The sequence below is a fragment of the Gopherus flavomarginatus genome, chromosome 6, assembly GCF_025201925.1.
Source record: "Gopherus flavomarginatus isolate rGopFla2 chromosome 6, rGopFla2.mat.asm, whole genome shotgun sequence".
NCBI lineage: Eukaryota > Metazoa > Chordata > Testudines > Testudinidae > Gopherus > Gopherus flavomarginatus.
Genome location: NC_066622.1, coordinates 75,485,232 through 75,508,268, shown reverse-complemented (window position 1 = coordinate 75,508,268; position 23,037 = coordinate 75,485,232). Strand labels below are relative to the sequence as shown.

The window sequence follows — 23,037 nt, the reverse complement described above, 5'->3', positions numbered from 1 at the left end:
AAAAAAGTCACATTTTGAATTACTAACAATAAGTGATAGATAATTAATATCAGCATCAAGTACCGTGTGAAGACCAGTCAAAAAAACTTGTATCTTTGTAAAGTTTTATTTTCTAAGTACTAGACTCATGTTAAGAAGCTTATTGTATCCATTACATAACCACACTTTAAGAATCTATTAATTTTAATACTAAATCTGAATTACTGTGATATTGCTCTGCTATTCAGAACTACTACTCACTGAGGTATTTGTAAAATGCCTACCAAAGTGATAACTAAAGCACCATAGTAAATTTAGAGAGCTATACTCTCAGTCTCCCTTGAACAAGTAGCATGTGGGAGTTTCTTTAGTTGTAGACAAGGCTTAATACTTTTTACTCACCCTGAGGTATTGACATACCAAAGTATTTTTAACTACTTTGCATTTTCATGACAACTCACTTGGGTATATCTTTTATCAATCCTCTTTATAGGTCTTTAGCACTAATAATGTGCCTTTTACTTGTATATTACATGATTTTAATAGTCACATACAGGAAGTTTGATTAGCCTATTCTAAACTTTATTCTAATTTAAAGGTTTAATACAGATGCAACTAAACTGAAGAGAGTGAGAAAGATCATTTAAAGGGGTTCCACAGCACAAAGCAGTGTCATACAGCTAGATTACAGTGTACTCTTTCAAAATCGTACATTAAGAAAATCCCAAGAGATACTGGTCCACAGTTGGAGAGTTGCCATTCATACACATCTTGTAAGAATAGAATCAAGGCCATGTACCTGCCATGCTGTTTCTCAATATGCCCTTATTCCTGTCTGGCTCTGAAGTTGCTCTCCACTGCCTTTCCGCTCAATCTGTGTGCCTTAGCAGCACAACAAACGTAACTAGAATCCCAATCACCGAGAGCATGCCACTGCTTTAAAGATCAGGATTCTAGTCGATCCCAATCTACTGCTGGTGCACACAGAGCAGAGATGCAAGGAAAGACAGTGCAGGAAAAAGGGATGAAACACAAAAAAAGAGTGGGGATCAGATAAGGATAACGCAATGTAAAGGCAACTTCTCAATTTTATTTGAGAACTGAGAAAAGTAATCGAGAAAGGGAAAATATGAGCATGGGTACGCACAGTTGAAGAAGAATGGAAGGCCACTGCTGTACAAGAAAGCAACTTGAACAGCATGATCACATCTCTGTTTAGTTTATTTAAGATTTAAAAAACATGGCAGTGACACTGTGGTTGAAACTGATATGGCACTTCCATTTTCCACACCCAATCTTCACTTGTTAAAATCTTTTTAGAAAGTTGCCTTTGGGGCTGGGGTTACCAAAACCCCACCCAAATGCTTCTGAGCCTGAAGGTGCTAAGAAAATCCATTTCATCAGCTTCTATATGGAATGTATGTCCTAGAACTGCTCAGGCTCCCCCCGTAAGCACTTTTACAAGGCAGGCAGGAAGTCTGGCAAGAAATCTGTTTTGGGGCCATGAAAAGTAGCTAGGTGCATTCTGAAAACCACTTACCCTTCACTTTCCAGTTATTACAGGTCGGATCTTCATTAACTATCAAACTGCAGTTTTTTCATTTATAGCACCCAAAATGTGCTAGGTACATTAGATGTTCAAGTGACTGTACGGAAAAAAGTCTAGGCAAATCTTATCAAGCACATGCCATGCTAATCTTTTAGGACACCCAGATTCTACAGTGATTGGCACATTAGAAATAGCTAAGGTTGGTCAAAATACTCAGGGACTTTGTTCTTTTTAAGTAATTTCCATCTCCAGCTCAACACTAATCATGAAAGCTTTCAGTCATAAAAGGAGGAGATTTTGAGAATGGAAGAAATAAAAATAGGGAAGGAGTATGCCTCTTAATTACAATAATTGCAATCTCTCCATAATACTTATACATGTTTCAACACTGGCATTGTGTACTTACATTCAGTGACAAAGAAGTTCAGCATAGTCAGTACAACAGTATGGCCACTGAACATGTAGTCTCCACATGTATGTACTCCAGTGAGTGTCATTCCAAAACCACTCCATATTGCAAATGCTCGCTGAAGTTTTGCCCACACATTGCCATACAACTAAAATTAAAAACAGGAGCATTAATATTTAAAACCATTGCTAAGAATACTTTTTACTATAGTCCAAACATGTCTAATAGAAATTCAGTTGCTGCCTAGCACCATGTATATTTAATTCACACACCCAGTTTCCATTTTTAACTTTTACTGCAAATACAGATTATCAGAACAGCCCATGGATTCTATTTTGGCATAACTAGGATCTATAACTATAATTATAGAGGTACACAAAGTACCTGTGATAAGTACTCTCTCTAAATTCTGTGGTTTATTTAATCCATAGCTATAAATGATTCACATAATGGAGCTTCCACACATTCTCTTGAGGATTTATTCCACAGCCTAGTGAGTCAGTCAAAAAAGTTTTTCCTGCTATTCAGCCTAAATATTTTTCATAATTTCATCCCTTTATTTTTAGTTATAGGCTTACACCTTATATAAGCCTTCTCTCTTCTTAGTGTTTCCATCCTCCAAATACCTGGCAGTTGTGTGTCATTTTAGCAGGCTAGATGAGGTATACATATTTACTTTTCAGTCATTCCTCATAAATCATCCCCTTCAGTCACTCAAATGTGTTCCTCTGATGAATCCTCTCATTTGCATAGAGTACTACCCTGGAAGCCTCAAAATGAATGCAATATTTTAAGAGCTTTCTATCAAAAACTCTGTAGAAGTGACTACCAAATTAATGATCCTTGATTTGCACGAGTCGGTATTTAACAAGCAGAAGTTTGCAGCTAATTACATGTGCTTACACTATCACTATCCTTATCACAATAATTTTCATCTGAGAAGGTTAAACCAAAACCAGCAAACGTTTAAGAATATTCCTTTACCTTTCCGGAACACTGCAGATGCTGGCCTGGCACAGAGAGTGAGGTAACAAACATTGTAAAGCAACGCAACAAGAACACTGTCCCCATTAAGCTACACAATCTGCGTAAGAGTATAGACCTGGGAAAATAAAAAGGGATGCAAGAGTCGTGCAAGAATTCAAATACTTTTGCACATTTGATTATGAAAATTAAGAGAATTCTGAGAGATTTACAGCATTCTTCTCTAACTTATCCCCATGACATGATTTTTAATGGGACAGGGATTTCTTGAACTACAACAATTTAGCTTAACACAGTATTAAATTTTATTTCTATTATCTTTCTTTCAAATAGTAACGCTGTTTTATGTACTGGCATCTTACTGAAATACTGACATTTTTGAATGAACTGTGTATCACGGTGAAAGTGACTGACAGATATTCAGATCACTGCATACAAGGGTTCAGAAGCCAACATGTCTCTGTGAATACAGTATTTACACCCACAATTTCTCCATAATAAAGTGACAAAAGCCAAGTCTCAGGAATGCCATCCCTCATTTCCCAAGCATATATATAAAAAAAAAAGTGATTCTTCATCCATGTCTGCTATGCTCTTGGGGTTTTCCCCTCAGACCGAGGTGACATACTATCTCCTATTCAGCAAAGGGACAATATGGATGCTGTATACAAGTGCACTCTGAACAACAAATTCTTCTCCTCTGGAACTACAGTCTTAAATGAGGTCCTACACACAAACAGGTCCTTCAGCCACAAGCTGTCCAATGAACTCTTTAGTGTTGAGATGAAAATGTTTCAAAGCACTAACAGAAAATGCACCAATACTAAAATTAATCAGACCCTCCCAAATTTATGATCATTTAATATTGATCTTAAGATGGGCAAGTCAATGATTCCCTTGTTCGGCTCACGATACAAAAAGGAGTAAAGATGGTTTTTGTCTGCCTTGTCTCTTGGGCACTAGTTAATGTTATGCTTCTCTAGAAGAGAAAAAAAAAAAATCAACTCAAATTGTCAGTTCTGACCCAACTACAAAGATATTGTTTATTCTAAGTGTAAGGTGTGTAAAACTATTTTTCTTGGTTCTCTCATTAGAACTAAGTTGCTAGTCATTCAGAGAAGTTTACAAGCTTCTGGAGAAAGCCCTGGAAGAGGACACACTGGAATCCCTGGACTAAAGAGAACAGAACAGTTGGAAGAAATGTTGTGGAACTAGTCATGTCTGACATGTCACTCACCTCCCAGTCTGGGGACATATACACCCAGTTCCTATGAACAGGCTGGTCATTTAGAAAGGATGGACATTCACAGGGTGAGACAGAGAGAGATATACAAGACTGGTTTTCATGGAGTCCCAATTCAACCAGCATTGCAAAACAAAGTGGCAACAACCACCCCGATGGAAGTAAAGTAGCACAAAATAGTGGTATCCTCCAGGCACAAATAAATGAAACAAAGGAATTCTTTATGGGAAGTGGAAGGAAGAATTGTACCATGGCCGCATCGTGCCATCTTAATGATGTAAATAACAATTGTGTTTAAAGGTAAGTCTTGGCTATAGTAATTATGATGGATTTCAGTCACATTCAGTCTTTATTAGGTTGCCTACCTGTGTCTGTGAAGGAGGAGAACAAGGAGCCAAATGTAGCAGAGAATCACACCACACACTTCAGTCATGGCAAAGGCCCAAGGTATCCTAGGAACACTAAAGCAGAAGGAAAAAGTTAACCTACATAATAGAGCTAACTTTGATGAATACATGTGTGTTTTAAATTAAGCACCTGAATTAATGGCCTATTTCTCAAAAGGTGTTGAGCATCTGCAGCTCCCACTGAAGTATACGGAAGCTGCAGGTGCGCCGCATTTTTTGAAAAGACCCATGTACTTAGGTGACAAAATAAAGATTTAGATGCCTACCAGTGTACAAGTACCTTCACAGGGAGAAGATACCAGGTACTAAAGAGCTCTTTAACCTATCAGAGAAAGGTGTAACAAGAACTGATCACTGGAAATTAAAGGCAGAAATTCAAGTTAGAAATTCAGCCGAAATGTATAATAGTGAGTGAAGGTGACTAACCACTGAAAGAAAATACCAACATAAGTGGTAAATTCTCCATTTTTAAAAATCTTCAAATCAAGATGGGATACCTTTCTGGAAGATATGCTTTAGTCAAACAAGTTATTGGGCTCAATGCAGGCATAATTGGGTAAAGTTCTATAGCATATAGGAGGTCTGCTTAGATAATCAAATGGTTCCTTCTGCTCTTAAATATATGAATCTACAGGCACTCAAGTTTGAAAGTTTTGGCCATAGTTTCGTTGGTACTACTATCTTGTATTGCATTCTTCTGAAACTGGTAAAAACTAACACTGAAGATTTCCACAGCACAAAGAACTTTATTTTGACAGACTTAGTAATGCCTTAAGCTCTAGTTCATTTATTTACTCCCCTCGCAACCCATTTTAAAAATGTTTTAGAGGACATTTAAAATGAAATTGATCAAAGTCCAAAACCTATTGTAAAACTCAATGTTTTACATGGATTTCCTCCTGAATTTCCTTATTGATCTTAAGGTTTTAGTAGTTTCTTTATAATGAATTTCCAAAACAATATCACTCATCTTGACACATTAACTTACATCATGCACCACTTATATTGTAACTGCAATAAAAAACTAGTCAGTACAAAGTTCTTAAAACACTTCCATTTCAAATTTAGTGTTTAAAGCATAATAGATCTCTTCAATGCAGGATGACAGGACCATCAAACTCATTCTGTGATAAAGTCTAAATTAAATTTGTAATTAGGGTTCATATGCCAGAACTGTAAGATTAGGACGTAATACACTAACCATGAGGAAAAATACCCATGCTACCTTCCTCTCAAAAGAAACCTCTGTAATTTATAAAAGAGGATCTTGTACTGCTTATTGTGCACTCTACTATATTTAAGCACACTGTCAGCTTTTTATTTAATACATGCTACAAGGTCTCTGCTGCTTTCTTTATAAACTTCTTTTTTTTAAAAGATCAATGCTAATACTGTTATGCATTTTTACCTGCAGTATCATCAGTGTATTTCTGCTTTTGCCCTGACAGACTTTTTGGTATTTCCCCACACTGTTTTCTGCCTCATCCTCCCCTTCCCCATAATATCCACCCAATCTCCTATTTCTCCTGTTATTTATTTGCTTGATCTCTCCTCCAATCCCCATATACTCAACCCATTAGCACCATTTGTGTTCCTCACTCCTTGCAACCCCCTTCTTTTTTAAAAGAAAGGATGCAGCAGCTTCACAGGGAGGATCATTCAGTTGGACCACAAATATAAATACACCCTGGGTAGGAGTGACTAGGTTTTCAAGCCCTGACTTGAGTAACAAAAGATCTTCATCGATGGTAATGGGAGTTTTGCTCAAAGATAATAGGTTAAATATAGCTCTGATTAATTTAACAGTTTAGTTAAAGTTGAATGCTTTGAAAATAATGAACATTTATTAGTCGGGGTGGAGCATGGTGTGTGGTGCATAGTTAGAACCACTGCTCTCTCTGCTCTTCAATTCACCTCTTCCTAGTGTTAGGAAGTTCACATTTATAGCACTAATAGAATGTATTTGGTATAGTTTTCTGAGATCTAAAATTTAGATATATACTAGGATTTTCAGAGAAGCTTAAGTGAGTTAGGTGTCCAATTCCCACTGAATTTCAATAGGAATTAGGCAGCTAAATCCTTAAACGCCTTTGAAAATCCCAGTCAAGATGTATGCAGTGGGAGAGAAATATTAGAAAGAGTTCATTTTTGTCTTCATGCATTCTTACACAAGTCCTCACTCAGATGGCAGTCTTGAGTACGATGTTTATATACCTAGAGAAGATAGGAGGGACACACCTATTACTTGCAAAAACGTAATCCCTTGGAAAGGGTAGAGAAGCCTAAAATGCCTAGAAATCTCAAAGCTATTCCAGAGTCCTTGCATGATCAAACTTTTTGGTATAGGTTTTAATTTAACATTTAGTAAATCATTACTTTGCACTTATAATACATTGTATATTTACATTAATGAAACATCACCCCCGCCCACGAGATAGGCAAACTGAAGCTTAGAAGCTAAGCAACTTTTTCAAAGTCACAATTAGTGAGCAGAGCATAAAATAAAACCAAAGAATACTACCAGTCCCCTGCTTCAGTAGAAAATATGCTTTTAAAATGTGATATTTCCTTGTTATTTTACAAGCACTTAAAACATACTTAATGCTATATAACATACAAGGATCACAGTCCTTTGCTGTAGTATGGTGTTGGAAAATGGGGAGGGTAGAACAGTTTGCATAGTTGGTAAACACCTACCACAATCCCATTTATGTCTCCACAGCGAAAGACTCCGGGCGCTAAAAAGAGCCATGTAGATATTCAAGACTCAGGCTCTGAAGGGCAGGGAAAGGAGTGGGTTTCAGAGACTGACCCCAAACATCTACACAACTATTCTTAGTACCGTAATGTGAGCCCACATCTGCAGACCCAGATTCTAGGATGAACTGCCACGTTGTTAGGGGTTTGTTTAGGGATTTTTTTTTTTTTGGAGGGAGGTGAGGAGGCGGGTCATGTAGACATACCCCAAGAGTACTGATTGGAGAATCAGAAAAAAGAAAAATGTAGAAAGCTAATGGTATTGCTGGTTGCAGAGAGGCCACTCAAACTTTCAGTTTCTGTCCTCTTAGTGCCTCATCTGTTGTATATATCAGTGAACTGCTGAGAAGCTACAAAGCATTTTTAAAAATTAAATTAGAATTGTTGTGTATGAATCTCTTTAGCCTTGTTTGTCGAAGTTCCTTTCTCAGAAAGCTGATACTGCCAGTAATTTGCACTTTGCAATAACAGATTTCAGCTGAAACTGTTTCTCTGTCACATGTCCCCTTTGCTACACAAAAGGTAAACAAGCAATTACTCAGACACTGGCTCTGTTGTAATCCTATGACAATGGTTTGGTTGTTTCTGCTAACATTCTCCACCAAAGCCCCTCCCAATGCTGATTACAGCACTTCTGTCCTGGGAACAGACTCTAGTATCCAGTCTTGTCATAACTGTCATTCTCCTTCTTCCATCACTCCCTTTGGTCGTCACTTGCTGAGTAATGTCTAAATTAATGACAGGCTGTGCGGCCTTTATTCACGTGATTAAACTTTGATGAGACGACCTGTAAAGTAGAGACTACTTTAATGAATAAAGGCTGCAAGACTGAGCCTTTCCTGATACATGTCATGTCTTATTTCTGTGCACTTTATAGTAAGTCTGTAGTATAGTGTGTGAGAACTACTTGGAAGAGAGCATTTATTCCACATTAAACTCACATGGTTGAGCAGAAACTAAGGGCTGGTCCACACTATGGGGGGGAAATCGATCTTAGATACGCAACTTCAGCTACGTGAATAACGTAGCTGAAGTCGAATATCTAAGATCGGATTACTCACCCGTCCACACCGCGCGGGATCGATGTTCGCGGCTCTCCCTGTCGATTCCGGAACTCCGTTGGGGTTGATGGAGTTCCGGAATCGATATAAGCGCGCTCGGGGATCGATATATCGCATCTAGATTAGACGCGATATATCGATCCCCGAACAATCGATTTTAACCCGCCGATACGGCGGGTAGTCTGGACGTGGCCTAAGTAGCTCTTGCAGTTGCTCTCTCTGGATTTAAAGGAAACATTTATAGTATGACTGTCACTCCCCTATTATTAAGGCTGCGAGTTTGTCACGGAAGTCACGGATTCCGTGACTTTCCGTGACCTCCACGACTTCTGCAGCAGCCAGTGCGCCTGGCTCAGATAGCCCTTGTGCCAGGGGCAGTGGCCACTGCTGGGGCAGTCTCCGGCTACCACACCCCCATCTCCTGCAGCAGAGTTTGGGTGTGAGAGGGGCTCGGGGCACTAGACAGGGTGAGGCAGGCTCTGGGTGGTGCTTACTTGGAAGGGGCTCCCCAGAAGTGGCGACACCCCCCTCACTCAGCTGCTAGGCAGAGGCGTGGCCAGGCAGCTCTGTGGGCTGCCTTCGCTAGAGTGCTGGCTATGCAGCTCCCATTGGCCAAGAATCTCGGCCAATGGGAGCTGCAGGAACAGTGCCTTCAGGCAGAGGCAGCGTGCAGAGCTGAGCAAGGGGCGTGTGTCGCCGCTTCCAGGGAGGCCCCCCAGGTAAGTGCCGCCCAGAGCCTGCCTCACCCTGTCACTGCGCCCCAACCTCTCCCACCACCACCAAGCACCAGTGAGGGTCCTGGGCTGTGCACTGCAGCCCCCTCCCCAAAGCAGCCAGGCCACCCTTCACCAGCACCTGCAGGCCCCCAGGCAATGCTTCCTCTCTCCCAATTTTATTCACTGGTATTTTTAATAAAAAGTCATGGACAGGTCATGGGTTGTGAATTTTTGTGTACTGCCCATGACCTGTCTGTAACTTTTACTAAAAAATACCCATGACTAAAACGTAGCCTTGTCTATAATTAATGGCTCTCTCACTAGCACTCAGTCCACCAAGTATTACAGACAATCAACTATAACAAACCCCTCTATGCAGCATCTACTCCAGACATTCAGCCATAATGGGGATGTTGGGGCTATTAGGAGTATTGAGAGAAATAAAAATTAATAAGCCTTCTCTAAAAACTTCCTATACTATTCAAAACAAGTGGGCTTTTTATGGTAGTATTCATGTTTAGGAAATGTGTGGGCTTACTTACCACAGCCATTTACCAAATGCAGACACATCCAGGCATAGAGCAATTATATCTCTTGACTAAAGGTGGAAAATGTATGACAGCTGATTGCTACAGTATGTTAATGGAACTCCAGTTAGTGACTTCTACATCAGCAAATCTGACATTCCTCATTACATCTAGCTGAGCAGTCAGCCACAAACAAAATAATTTCCAATGTAAACAAATCTCTTTGGACTTCCCTCAGCTTCTTTCAAATTCCCAGCCTAATTGTATTATTATACACGTCTACCCCGATATAACGCGACACAATATAACACGAATTTGGATACAACACAGTAAAGCAGTGCTCCAGGGGGGGTGGGGCTGCCCACTCCAGCGGATCAAAGGAAGTTCGATATAATGCGGTTTCACCTATAACCAAGAAAGATTTTTTGGCTCCTGAGGACAGCGTTATATTGGGGTAGAGGTGTACTTCATTATTCTGAAGTACCCCAGTCTCTACCTAGTGATAAAGGGGAGTAAAAACCATTTTGTTTAAACTGGTATAGGACCAAGGAAGTTGGAGAAATAAATTGTATATTAGCAACACAGTTTAAGCACTTTAGCTATCACAGCTCTCTATTTGGTCTTAACTGATGAAGAGATGGATTCCTCCACATTAAAGACTTACAAGCTGCAAGTCTCCAGTTTTAACTACAAACTTTATCCAGTTCAAAGGGTGACTGAGAATAAAATTATTATTTGGTTACAATAAAGCTTTTTCCTCTACAGTTGCTCAGTTTCGCAGGAAACAGTTCAGTTTTTTCATACCCAGGAAGAAAAAAGCGAGCTCTTAGTATCAAATACAAATAAACTGATCGTGGAATTAGCACTTATACTGTTTTATTTCTCCAGCATGCCGGTTCATCAGTTGTCAAGGGCTGTCACATCATTATTCAGCATGCTATACACATTGCATAGTTACTTCAAAGATTATCACAAAGTGACAGAAGATTGCATGGAAGAAAATATTTTAAAAGGCAAAGTGGTGCACTAAAGTAAATGGCAAAAAGTGGTTGTAATCTTGTTCAAGTGCCGCATGCCTCAAAGAACGAGATTCAAAGAGCAAATTCTGCAATTCTAAAAAATGAGTTGCACATATACTGAATGATATCAACTTGTTATCTGTGTCCCTAGAACACTGATAACATTTGGCCAAACCTATTTAAAGAGATTTAAAACAAAAACAAAAAACCTCATCAGGAAGGCTCGTCAGTCCATATCACTGTGTTCCAGTAACATCCACAATACGCTGATACTGTTCAAACACAAAGAAATATACAATTCCTACCTCACAGCACTTACAGTCTAAAATACAATCTCTTCTACTACCCCAGTTCAGTGCCTTGCTTCTTCTATAAACTCTTGCTCTGCTCCCAACTCTGCAACACGAATTTGTCATCAAATGCAATTTATTTACAGTCCTGTTCGGTGAAGCACCAGCACAAACTAAATTAAACGTTACAGCTAGTACACAGAATGGCAGAAAGGGCAGCACAGCAGTAAAAAGCAACACAATAAGTCACCTGAAAGTGAAGCATCCCAAAGGGAATAGGTTTTTAAAACATGACCAAAGCAGCACTCAGGTAGAAGGAGATCTTATACCTCATGTTAATGGAAGCACTATCTGCTATATAAATTACAACAACTAGTGTCACTTATGAGATTTCAATGAACATGTGAGAAGGGAGTTATGATTCTTTAAAATCAATTTACTTGGAGTGTGGGAGGAAGGGACAGTCAAGTCAGGTAGTGTACACACCTTTTAAATAACCATTTAGCTAAAGAAGGAAAACTGCTGTAATTAGTTCTACTTTAAAATCCAACTGTATAGTAGTAACAGCAGCACTTTAAGTCAACTGCTCAATTTCTTTCTTCACAAAAGTCTTCTAAAATTATATTTCTTTAATCTCTTGGGAATAGGAGTACATTACAATCTAGACTGTGGGTGAATACATTCAGAAATGTGATATCCCAATGCCAGGTGTTAGATATTGAAAGATTATTATGAAAATATATTGAAATTCACAATATCATCTATAAAGGTGTAAGAATTTTGTGATAACACCATCATTCTGTTTCTGAACAAGTACTTACCTGTCTAGAAATATGTCTGGTAGTGGTGGATATGTCTGCATGTCTGGTACGCGCTCATGTACTATAACCATGACAAAAGATGTAAAGCCAAACACTATGAAAACATATATACAACTTAAGACTGTTTTCCAGTACTCAGGGTCCAGTCTTCGCATAGGATGTTTGTTTTTCCCATTTGCGTATTGATACTGATCGGCATTCAGGTCAGTGACTGGTCCACAGTCCCGTGGTACTTCACCATTACAAAACCAATCCGTACCTTGAAGGGAGCCAACAGTAGGAGACATTGTGCCAATGGGACTATCGCTGTTGTAACCCAACTCTTCTAAAACCTCAATATGCTGTTTCTGCAATTTGCGTATCGACAACATTAGTCTTTTGATATCTCCCAGGACTTTGATTTCCAAAGGAGGAGATCGCAAATCAAATTCAGTCAGTGTCAATAATGTAATTCCATCCAGCCTGTGTCTATTGCACAAAATGTCCACATACTCGCAGAAGCCTTCTTCCTTTAGCCATTTGGCTACGTTCTTAGTAGTCCAACGTCGGATGCAAAGCTGGTTGTTGCCTGCCATTGTCTTACTCTCTACCTGCCAATAAAACACATTAGTTATATACTGCAGAGAGATAAGGCTCAAAATGTCCAAAAAAATATTCCCAAAGAATTAATGTACACACATTAACCATACTGTGTGCTCATAATGACTTGAATAAGAAAATACATTAAAATTATTTCCCCTTAGTATTAAGATGTAGATCCAGTATTAAATGAATAGTAAAAGTCTAACACTTATTTAAAATTACTATATAATAGTCACTGATCCAATTTACTATTTTGGATTCTTAAGGATTTTTTAAATTCATTTCCTGAATCCTTGAGGTATTTTGTAGAATTCTAGCTATTCAAAAAAGTTAGCTAAAAATCACACACAGAATAGACTATACTGAGCTACTGCTAACCAGAACATAATTATTCTTTAATTATATTCCTTTATCCATTCTGTTTTCTAAAGCATAATTTAGTTCTTATATAAGGGTATCAGTAGGTTTGGTTTGTTCTCCAATGACAAAAACTTTTCTGTTTAGATACAGATTTCATCACTGCACTCTTCTGCAGTGTGCAATTCACAAGCCAGGTAAAAACATAGGCAGACACCATGAAAACTTCCCTATGCAACTTTACCATCGACTCTTCAGTCCTGACCTATAATACACTGCTATTTCAGACCTAATCTCTCCCCTTAAGACAGTGCTGTGTCTAGTCATGTTCTGCTTGTGATGTATAGAAATGGAAAATAGGATGAGATCAGCTGGTTTTAATGTATGCCCTTTTTAGAGTTCAACATAGATATCCTAAAATATATACTACCGTTAACCCACTGCACTATCTAAGCTACTTTCCTTTTTCATTGTCTGCTACCTACTCCCTATAACTCAGAGTTCCCCCAATGCCTGACATCACCGATTGAGACCCACTCCAGCTCAGTTTCCCCACAGAGATTCCAGAGCACTCCTATTCCACATTATTGTTCCTTAATATTTACTCCTCTCCCTTAAACCTGATTGAAAGAGCAGTCTCATTTCAACATTTTATGGATCAGGAATGGGTATTTTTCCCTGCTGGCAACACAACATCATGTTCAGAAAACTATTTTCTGTCCAGCTATGAACTGTCATTTCCAAGAAAAAAAACACAATCCTTGGAGCCTCCTGTTGCAACAAAAGGAGAGCTTCTGCATCAACATATTTCATTGTTTCATGACAAGATATGTACTGTAATTATATACTATATAGGGCATAAGAGCAACAAGGAGAAGGCTAAATACCTATAATGCCTAAGATGCCTCATGCTAATATTCTGCATGTTCAGAGTGTAAGCATATTTTAATTTATCCATTTTAACTACAGTAACATCCAAGTGACAGATACTTCAAATTGTTTTACATTGCTGCCACAATCTTTTAACCTGTATTTTACTGTGAAACAAGCATTGCATCTAGCTCCAAAAGAATCCAAATCTTCTTTTAAAATATGATGCAATACTAGTGTCAATGATATTACATAAAAGAAAAATAAGATTTATGCTGTTGGGAAAATTTCCAGTATTCCCAGACATCTTTTTGGACTGTGGAATATTATTCCAAGGAAGAGACAGATGTCCCAATACTTCAGCTAACAATTTAAAAAAAACAACAACACTACCACCAGCACCACACACATGGGAAAAAAAAGCTTATCAAAGACTTAAGAACTCTCAGAATTAGTACCATGCCCTTTTCATCTCAGAACACACTTATACAACCCCCTCCAATGCAAAGTATACACATACTACATAGTCCAATGCTGAACAAAAACAGAAGTAACAGGTGCCATTAATGAGTAAGCAAGATCTGTAAAAGTGGGGAAATTAATTTGAACAATTCAGTCATGGAGAAACTTGAGATCTATATTAATCTATATTAATATTAATACAACCATATGACCAGAATGACCATTCTTTGACCAAGTGTAGCATTTGAAATTACTCATGTGTTAGGTTGCAAGTTGACAGTATCTCTAACACAAACATTTAATATCACAAATAAAACGCTGCATATAGAGCTAATACTTACAAAACCTTATTAAAAACATATTGATTCAAATAATGGCCAAGGCATCCATAATGCATTGCTGGAAGAGTTTTTGCCATGCAATTTGACTCCCTATATGCAGGGGTAGAACAATGGGATTTATGCACTGTATACTTTTATACACCATTTTGAAGACTGATATCACCAAATAATGAAGCTGATCTGCATATTGATTAATTCAAACAGGTGAGCTATGATTCTGCTTTCCTTTATCAGTGGTAGATGTGTTAGTTTATCTGATGTTCTTAAACCTACAATTTTTTACAGTAAGAGCTAACTTTACACAGCCTAATGTACATATAACTTTTTCAAATTTAAACTTGAGTAAAGTTATAATACAAAGGTCATTGTAAAAAGGAATCATTCCAGTTGCTGACAGTTCCCTTACTGCCTTTGTTCAGTATAAAAGAGTTGTAATATTTTCCATTCAAAATAACCTTACTTTTTCCATTCAATACACGACTACTAGCAGTAGGTGCATTATGCGGATCACTAATTCCAAATGAACTATTACAGGATTTTTTGTTTTGTACCAAAGTATCTTGCCTTAACACCTACAAATTGTTTTTCTGTGCTTCTGATTTTTCCTGCTCAGAAATAGAGGCAACACAAGGAAGGGGGAAAAAAAAGACAAGTAGCTGCTTCCTATACCTGTTGTAATGGATACTGTACACTGGCAAAGGCTTTGAGAAACACTAAATTTAGATTCACCAAGAATTCACTCAAAAATCCACTGATTTTCCTTATCACAAAGCAATTCCTCAGGATGAACTCAGAAAATTTTGCAGAATCCCAGAGAACTCAGTTAACATTTTTTATCAAGAATTATAACACTAGACAGACCTTTCCCTCTGACATTGCAGGGCAAATATCACCCCTCAAACTCCATGTAATAAGAGTGATTTAATAATACTGAGCAAGCACATACCAATACATCAAAGGTCAGTACTGGCAAGGTTGTGCTTCGGAAAGGTCTACATCTAAAGCACAATGCAACTGAGAGGAGCTGCTTACTAATTTCAAATGCATAGGAGGAGGAGGGAAAACTGAGGTAGGGCATAGGTAAATTTAAAAAACGGTAAGAGAAACAAACCCTTATATGATATGGAATAATTCTTTTTCCCCCCTACAGCTTTTACCAGTTTCAACAGTTGCAAGTTCATTTTAGTTCAGTTATCTTTCCCAGTTTGTTTGAACTAAAAAGGCTTCTTCCCCTCTTTTTATGTGTAATTCATATAAAGCCATTTTAACCTGAACAATAAAAATAATTCTGCTAATGTAATATAACCTGAGTATTAAACAAATTAAGTAATATGTGTAGTCAATGAATTCAACAAGTTGAATTCATTAAGTAATTCACTGAAAGTTAATAAGCCGATTGCATGTTAAAAAGTAATCTCTTCCAATCTATGAATAAAAATTAGGTGCAAGAGAATGAGCTCTACTAGTTCTAAAGTCTTGAAGGAATGGCAACCAGAAAAAAAAAATCTATTCAATTCATTAATTACACATAGTACTTCATCTGTACAACACATTGATTTTAAATGCAAATCATGTATTGATAAACTCTTATACGCCCAGCACACTTACTTTTAGTTTAAAACTTTTATATTAGTTATTTCTGTAGATTTTAATTTAACTCCAAATTCCAAACGCAGATTGACACAAATGGTGAGTAAAATAACACAAGTAAATAAGAAACGCATCATACACCATTTTCTAACAAAAATGTAAAAAAAATCTGAATAAATTTAAAAGCAACTCTATTGCTTAAATAAATGTGTTGAGATATAGCCTATCCTCCTAGTTAGCATAAAGTACCAGCAAGTTTAGTGTAAAGGCTTTTTTAGTTGCAAATCAACATATTTTAATGGCTACCAAGCAATGAGACTAAAAAAAATACAAGTGCAAGACAAGATTAATATCAGTGATTTAAATCAAGGTTTTCCAGTAGATGATTTAAATCATTATTAAAATTGATTATTTAAATCTACCCTGTAAAGCTCAAACTCTACTTTAACCCACTCCCATTAATTTTCATAGTTTTATTCCTCTCAAAATAGCAGTTTCTTCATATTCTGATCCATCTGAGTGTTAAATTAACAAGTAACATTTTAAAGTTATTCCAAATATGGAATGATTGTATATGTAAGTATAGTGTAAAAATTAATCCAGGAAAAGCCCCTTGCCCTGATGGACATAGTACTAAAATGCAGTTAAAGTAAGGCAGACTTTCAACTTACGTCTACAGGAAAAGTTGGGAAGCAAACTTTTGAAACTGAAAATTTTAGGATTTTCTCTATTACTCATCACCATGTTATTTGTGTGCTTCCTTTAAAAAAAAAAAAAAAAAAAAAAAAGGTTTGCATGACGTAATTCCTGAAGGAATTAATGAGTCTTTTACTCTTCTCCCTTCACTGGTAGGAAACAGCTCTGACTGAGAATACACATGGACGTGTTGGCTTTCCTTCTCTCATTATCCCTTCTTTCTTCCACTATAGTGGATAGTACTCTTCTAATTAAAAGGGAATCCTTCAAGGGAACTCCTTAATAGATTGGCTAGACCATAGGAGGCATCTAAAGAAATTTCTGTTTAACTGCACAGAATATGGATCTCCTTGGCAACTTTTATTCTGATCCTTCTAACTCTAAGTGAAATCTGTTTCACTCCAAGTAAATTTTATATTAACAGTGAAAATTGGCATATAAAAGTGACAAACTGGAAAGACTGAAGTCACCTAGATAACTAGACTTGTACTTTGTAGGAAATGGTGCAGAAAGAGCTATTTACTTTCCTTCTGCATTGCCTGATTTATCTCTGAAGCCAAATATCTAAGTCCACGATGAGTAATACCTGGCAAGCAAAGAACTTAAAATGTCAAAGGGTGGAATATGTTTTCCCCTGACATGAGCAACGTCTGCAACTAGCTTCTTAGTTGCTTATGGGCTACAGAGACCTTCCATTGAGTCAGATTATCAACAGTCGTTCTCTCCTTTTGCATGGCATTTCCCCCCTTTCCTCCCAATTAAGGACATGTACAACTGTTGAACTATGACTAAAGCTTAAGGTCTATGTGCAGAAAAACCCCACCCAAAACAAAAAATGAATCTATTGAGTGTTACCATTATGTGAAAATACACAGTTGTCTTTCACTCCAATACTTTGGCCCCTCAAACCACAAATATCCACGGTTCACTTAAAAAGCAAAGTTTCTGTATGAAACAGACCATAACCAGCTTTGTTAAACATAAGTTGTTTTGCTAAGTAAGTGCATATTTAAATATACAAAATTACAGTATCATTGATTACCCAAAGTTAGTAACATGACAGAAACGCTGTGCTTTTGGAATTACCAGTAGTCAGCCATGAAAACAGACCTGTGCTTCTAACTTCCCAAATGTAAGCATTCATAGGACTTCATAATTCTCAAACTAAAGGTGCTGTGGAAAGATGAACAATAAAATCACTGGTGCCAGGTAACAAGCAGAATGGGTATTATCGGATCAAAGACTGTTGCTGACTGGAGCAGGATGGGCATTACTGTTTTAAATGCTGCCTGCATCCATTTTTTTTCCCTATCCCTCACTTCAAAAGTGAAACAACTATGTCTGGTTCCCCCCTTTGAACTTGGGTCTGAGTACACTGGTAGCTAAACACCCTTAGGCCTGGTCCACACTACAGCGTTAAATCGATTTAACGCTGTACCCGTCCACACTACAAGGCACTTAAAATCGATTTTAAGGGGTCTTAAAATCGATTTCTGTACTCCTGCTCAACGAGAGGAGTAATCCTAAAATCGATATTACTATATCGATTTAGGGTTAGTGTGGACGGAAATCGAAGTTATTGGTCCCATTCTTTTACTGAGCTACCCAGAGTGCACCGCTCCGGAAATCGATGGTAGCCTGGGACCATGGACGCACACCACCGAAGTAATGTGCCCTAGTGTGGACGCGTAAAATCGATTTTATAAAACCTGTTTTATAAAATCAATTTTATTAATTTCGATTTTACTCTGTAGTGTGGACGTGGCCTTAGACAGCAACAGAAGTGGTGGTGTCTAAGCCACGAACACATAATAGGGAACAATAGGAATGTGAACTTATCCTGACTGCAGTAGGAAGTCGACCTTCATACACCAGTTAGTAGTACCACGCTTGAAGCATGGAGAGCTAGTTACATAGTACTGCCTTTATTTTAGAAGGACTTTTTCTCCCAAGGTGCTCAGCATCTAACTTGCAACACAGGTTGCTATTACAAGCTTTTCTTTAAGAAAATAGTACTGTGAAGTTCTCAAACTATATAAAGCAAATAAAGCTCTCATGATAATGCAGTATTTTGCTTTGAAGAATGTTCATTAATGCATTGTGCTGACCCTGACTTTGCTTTCAAAATATCATCACATACGGTATATTGCAAAATCCAAAGTTATTGTGCTTGCACAGTCAATCGCTGATTTTAAGTTTTTCAAGCAATATGTGCGATTCTATGTATGAATATGATCAAGAATATGGTGGTGGACACAAACTGGAAAGGGGAAATATTGCAAGTTAGACTCTTACTTTCTTAACAAAACCTTGTTTTTATACAGTTGCTACAAAAATGCTGATCTGACAGCTAGTGGCATGGTCAGCAACACTAAGTCTTAGGTTATGCTAAGCAGGCACTACTTTATGAAGAAAAGCTAAATGATCTTGTATTTAACATAGCACACCCTGTGCCCTAGATTTTGAACTGGAAAAGAGAAATTGCCTCTCGCACTCCTCTTCAAGTACTTGCAGTAATGAAAATAAATGAGTGTTCAATAGATTTTACTTCTTAAACTACATGATGTTTTATATAAGATTTATACTGCTAATTCCAAAGTTCAATTATGTTTAAAGGGAATTTAGTTTGTAATGTCTGCACATAAAATGGAGAAAGTATTAAAAAATTACTCAAAGCTATGTAAGTTGGCTTCGCAACCAGCAGAAAGTGATTATGTTCTGCAGTGAGCTGAACATTACACCAACTGCTATTTTATTCTTACACATTGTTAAATGTCATGGGTGACCAGGGCTCACTTGAACACTGAAATGCTCGACCTCTAGCCTAGTAACCAAAAATGCAAACACTTTGCATTCACAGTTATAACTTGAGGCACATGAAGTGACAAAGGATTTTGAAACCAACTGATTAAGTACCCTACTTCCCATGCCACAGAGTGTAACTTACACATGTTTGAATGTTATTGTACCATTCTATTAATACTTGTATAACACTTAGAAATCTGAAGCACTATGTAAGTGCCAAGTATTTATTTTCTTTCTTAAATTTTTACATAGCAAATGGAGAAAAGTTACAGAAAGGTAGCTAACTGCTGTTCTTTGAGATGTCCATTCCACTGTAGCAGTTTGAGTGCCTCATGCACAATTGTTGGAGATTTTACCGTCAGCAGTACTGTGGAGACAGCATGGGCACCCTCCAGCAGAGGTGAAAGCAAGCCAGTAGTACGGTACGGCGTACCGACAAGAGCCACTACACCGTGATGGACCACACCGGCTTCTGCAGCTGGGATTAAAAGGGCTCTAGGCTCCCCGCAGTGGCGGGGAGCTCCAAGCCCTTTAAATCCCGCCTGCGGATCTGGCCGCAGGGCCGGGACCAGGATTTAAAGGGTGGGGAGCTCCGAGCCCTTTAAATCCCAGCCCCAGCCCAGCAAGGCTCAGGGCTCCCGCAGCCTCCCAGCTAGAGCTATTACAAAGAGGATGGATCTAGACTGTTCTCAGTGGTAGCAGATGACAGAACATGGAGTAATGGTCTCAAGTTGCAGTGGGGGAGGTTTAGATTGGATATTAGGAAAAACTTTCACTAGGAGGGTCGTGAAGCACTGGAATGAGTCACCTGGGGAGGTGGTGGAATCTCCTTCCTTAGAGGTTTTTAAGGTCAGATTTGACAAAGCCCTGGCTGGGATGATTTCGTTGGGGATTGATTCGGCTTTGAGCAGGGGGCTGGACTAGATGACCTCGTGAGGTCCCTTCCAACCCTGATATTCTATGATTTAACTATTTTAACAAAAACAAACCTGATTTTAAAAAACTTGAATGTTTAACTAAATTCAAAAATTCATATGCTTATTTTGTTAAATTATTGTTTGCTGTTGAAGAAAAAAATCCAGAATACGTAACACTGTTATTTCAGTTAAATAAAAATTTAAATGCCTTTTGGTGATGTTCTCCTCCTAATACAGCATGGCAAGAAAATCCTCCAAATATTAACAATTAACCTGTTGAATTTGGAGATATTTCACCTCCCAATGACTTCATAAATATCTGCTTTAATTACCTTTGGTAAATGAAATAACCAATCATTCATTTTCTGATATAGCTGTAAATCTAATCTGAAAAGTTTTAAAAATAAATCACTGTTTAAAAATGAATAGTGTGTACATTCTAAAAATGAAACCTCCATCCATCTCTGAGTTGTGAAGATTATGTATTAAGGTTATAACAACCAACAAAAATGCACTTTTATGTAGAAATCCATGTAAATCGAGACTTCCTGACTAGAGATTTAAATCATGATTTAACTCAAATCCACCCGGCTTATTATACTTATTAAAATAAAAAGGAGAAGGAAGAGATACTATGCATATGACTTACAAGTAGTGTATTATTAAACACTGACATTGTGTAGGTGCCCAGAAACTTGGGAATCTGTTGCACTGGTGCTGTACGCCACACACACACACACGACTGACACTTTAAAATTATACCAGAAGGATTAGAAATATTAGGTTTCCACATTTGTTTTATTATATTAAACCACTGAAAGGCTATCAAGAATAACAGGAAACCTTTCCCACACGTAAGTACAAAATAAAGTATTGTCATAAACAGACAGGCATTAACCCTTAACTCTTTTACCTGTAAAGGGTTAAGAAGCTCAGTAAACCTGGCTGATACCTGACCAGAGGACCAATAAGGGGACAAGATACTTTCAAATCTTGGTGGGGTGAAGTCTTTTGTTTGTGCTCTTTGTTTTGGGGGTTGTTCGCTCTTGGGACTAAGAGGGACCAGACATCAATCCAGGCTCTCCAAATCTTTCTGAACTAGTCTCTCATGTTTCAAACTTGTAAGTAACAGCCAGGCAAGGCGTGTTAGTCTTATTTTTGTTTTCTCAACTTGTAAATATTCCTTTTTGCCTGGAGGATTTTACCTCTGTTTGCTGTAACTTTGAACCTAAGGCTAGAGGAGATTCCTCTGGGCTATATGAATCTGATTACCCTGTAAAGTATTTTCCATCCTGATTTTACAGAGATGATTTTTACCTCTCTTTTCTTTAATTAAAAGCCTTTTTTTCTTAATATCTGATTGATTTTTCCTTGTTTTTAGATCCAAGGGGTTTGGATCTGGACTCACCAGCGACTGGTGGGGGTAAAAGAAGGGGGCTGGTTAATCTCTCCTTGTTTTAAGATCAAAGGGGTTTGGATCTGTGTTCACCAGGGAATTTAAGTCCCTCAAGGCTACCCAGAGAGGGGAAAGTTTTGGGGGGACAGGGAGTGATCCAGACAATGAAAATTCTGCATGGTGGCAGTGATACCAGATCTAAGCTAGTAATTAAGCTTAGAAGTGTCCATGCAGGTCCCCACATTTGTACCCTAAAGTTCAGAGTGGGGAAGGAACCCTTGACAAGTATCTTTTAAGTTCCATATCCTATTAGTTTATCAAGTTTCCCATGGGCGCCTTGTCACTGTAGATAAAATAAATTTGGTCCCAATCTTGCCAGCTAGTCTGTATGAACAGACTTCCATATGCTTGCAGAGCTCTGTTAATATCAGTTGGGCTTTAAGGGATGCAAGGGACCACCTAAACAGATCAATTTGAATATTTTCACTTTTTCTAAACGAAAAAAGTCGCTTCTAGCAGAGCACTGCAACCTAATCACGTCAATTGTTTGGTACTAAGAATGTAAAAAAACCTAAACCAGTAGTCAAGAGTAAGACTATTTGCATTTATAATATGCCTTGTTTTCAAAGCCCTTTATCAGTTGTGGCCCCAATCTTGAAAAGGTTTACATAACCAAGTCACATTGACATCCATGGAACTACTCAAGTGCATAAAATCAAGCATGTGTGTAAATCTTTGCAGAACTGGGGCCTAATGATCAATCTTAATACCCTCATGAGATGAATAGGTCTACTACTAACAAAAATATTAGCATTAACCACCACCACCAGTATGCCTTCTAATAAAAACTTTTGCAGTTCACATATTTTTAAAATAAAGAACATGGTGGCCCTACCACCTGATAAATTTATCACTTATTTCACAATTTTGCTCATACTGCAAGGAAACAGAATGGGAAAAGGCAGAGTAACCTTCAAGATGAGAATGCCATAGGAAGTTTCATTCCTTGTTAAAAGAAAAAAAAACCCCACAAAAACTAAGGACTTAATCTTGCAAAGTGATCCAGGGGGTGGGAGGAGCGGGAGACAGACTGCCTAGGAATAGGGTCTGCATATGCACATCACTTTGTTGGACTGGGACCTAAATTATTAGGAGCTACAATTAAATACAGCAAAGCTATATTTAAATATGTGTCAAGATTGTGACACAGAAGGACTTGCTGCTCTTAAGTCAAACCCCACTAAGTGATCCAACAATTT

The 23,037-nt window shown here is 37.9% G+C and overlaps 1 protein-coding gene across 3 annotated transcripts in view; it reads right to left on the bottom strand.

Moving 5' to 3' along the window:
* The window catches only part of SAMD8 (sterile alpha motif domain containing 8), a 33,708-nt gene that overhangs the window by 6,359 nt on the left and 4,312 nt on the right, over positions 1 to 23,037 (bottom strand). For 2 of the 3 annotated variants that reach the window (XM_050960239.1, XM_050960237.1), the window contains 4 exons: positions 11,763 to 12,352; positions 4,530 to 4,625; positions 2,922 to 3,039; positions 1,935 to 2,085 (listed from right to left, as the gene is read on the bottom strand). In XM_050960239.1, the coding sequence (XP_050816196.1) occupies positions 1,935 to 2,085; positions 2,922 to 3,039; positions 4,530 to 4,625; positions 11,763 to 12,337 (940 nt within the window). In that variant the 5' untranslated portion in view covers positions 12,338 to 12,352. The remainder of the gene's footprint in view (positions 1 to 1,934; positions 2,086 to 2,921; positions 3,040 to 4,529; positions 4,626 to 11,762; positions 12,353 to 23,037) is intronic. The other variant, XM_050960238.1, reaches the window with a different exon arrangement.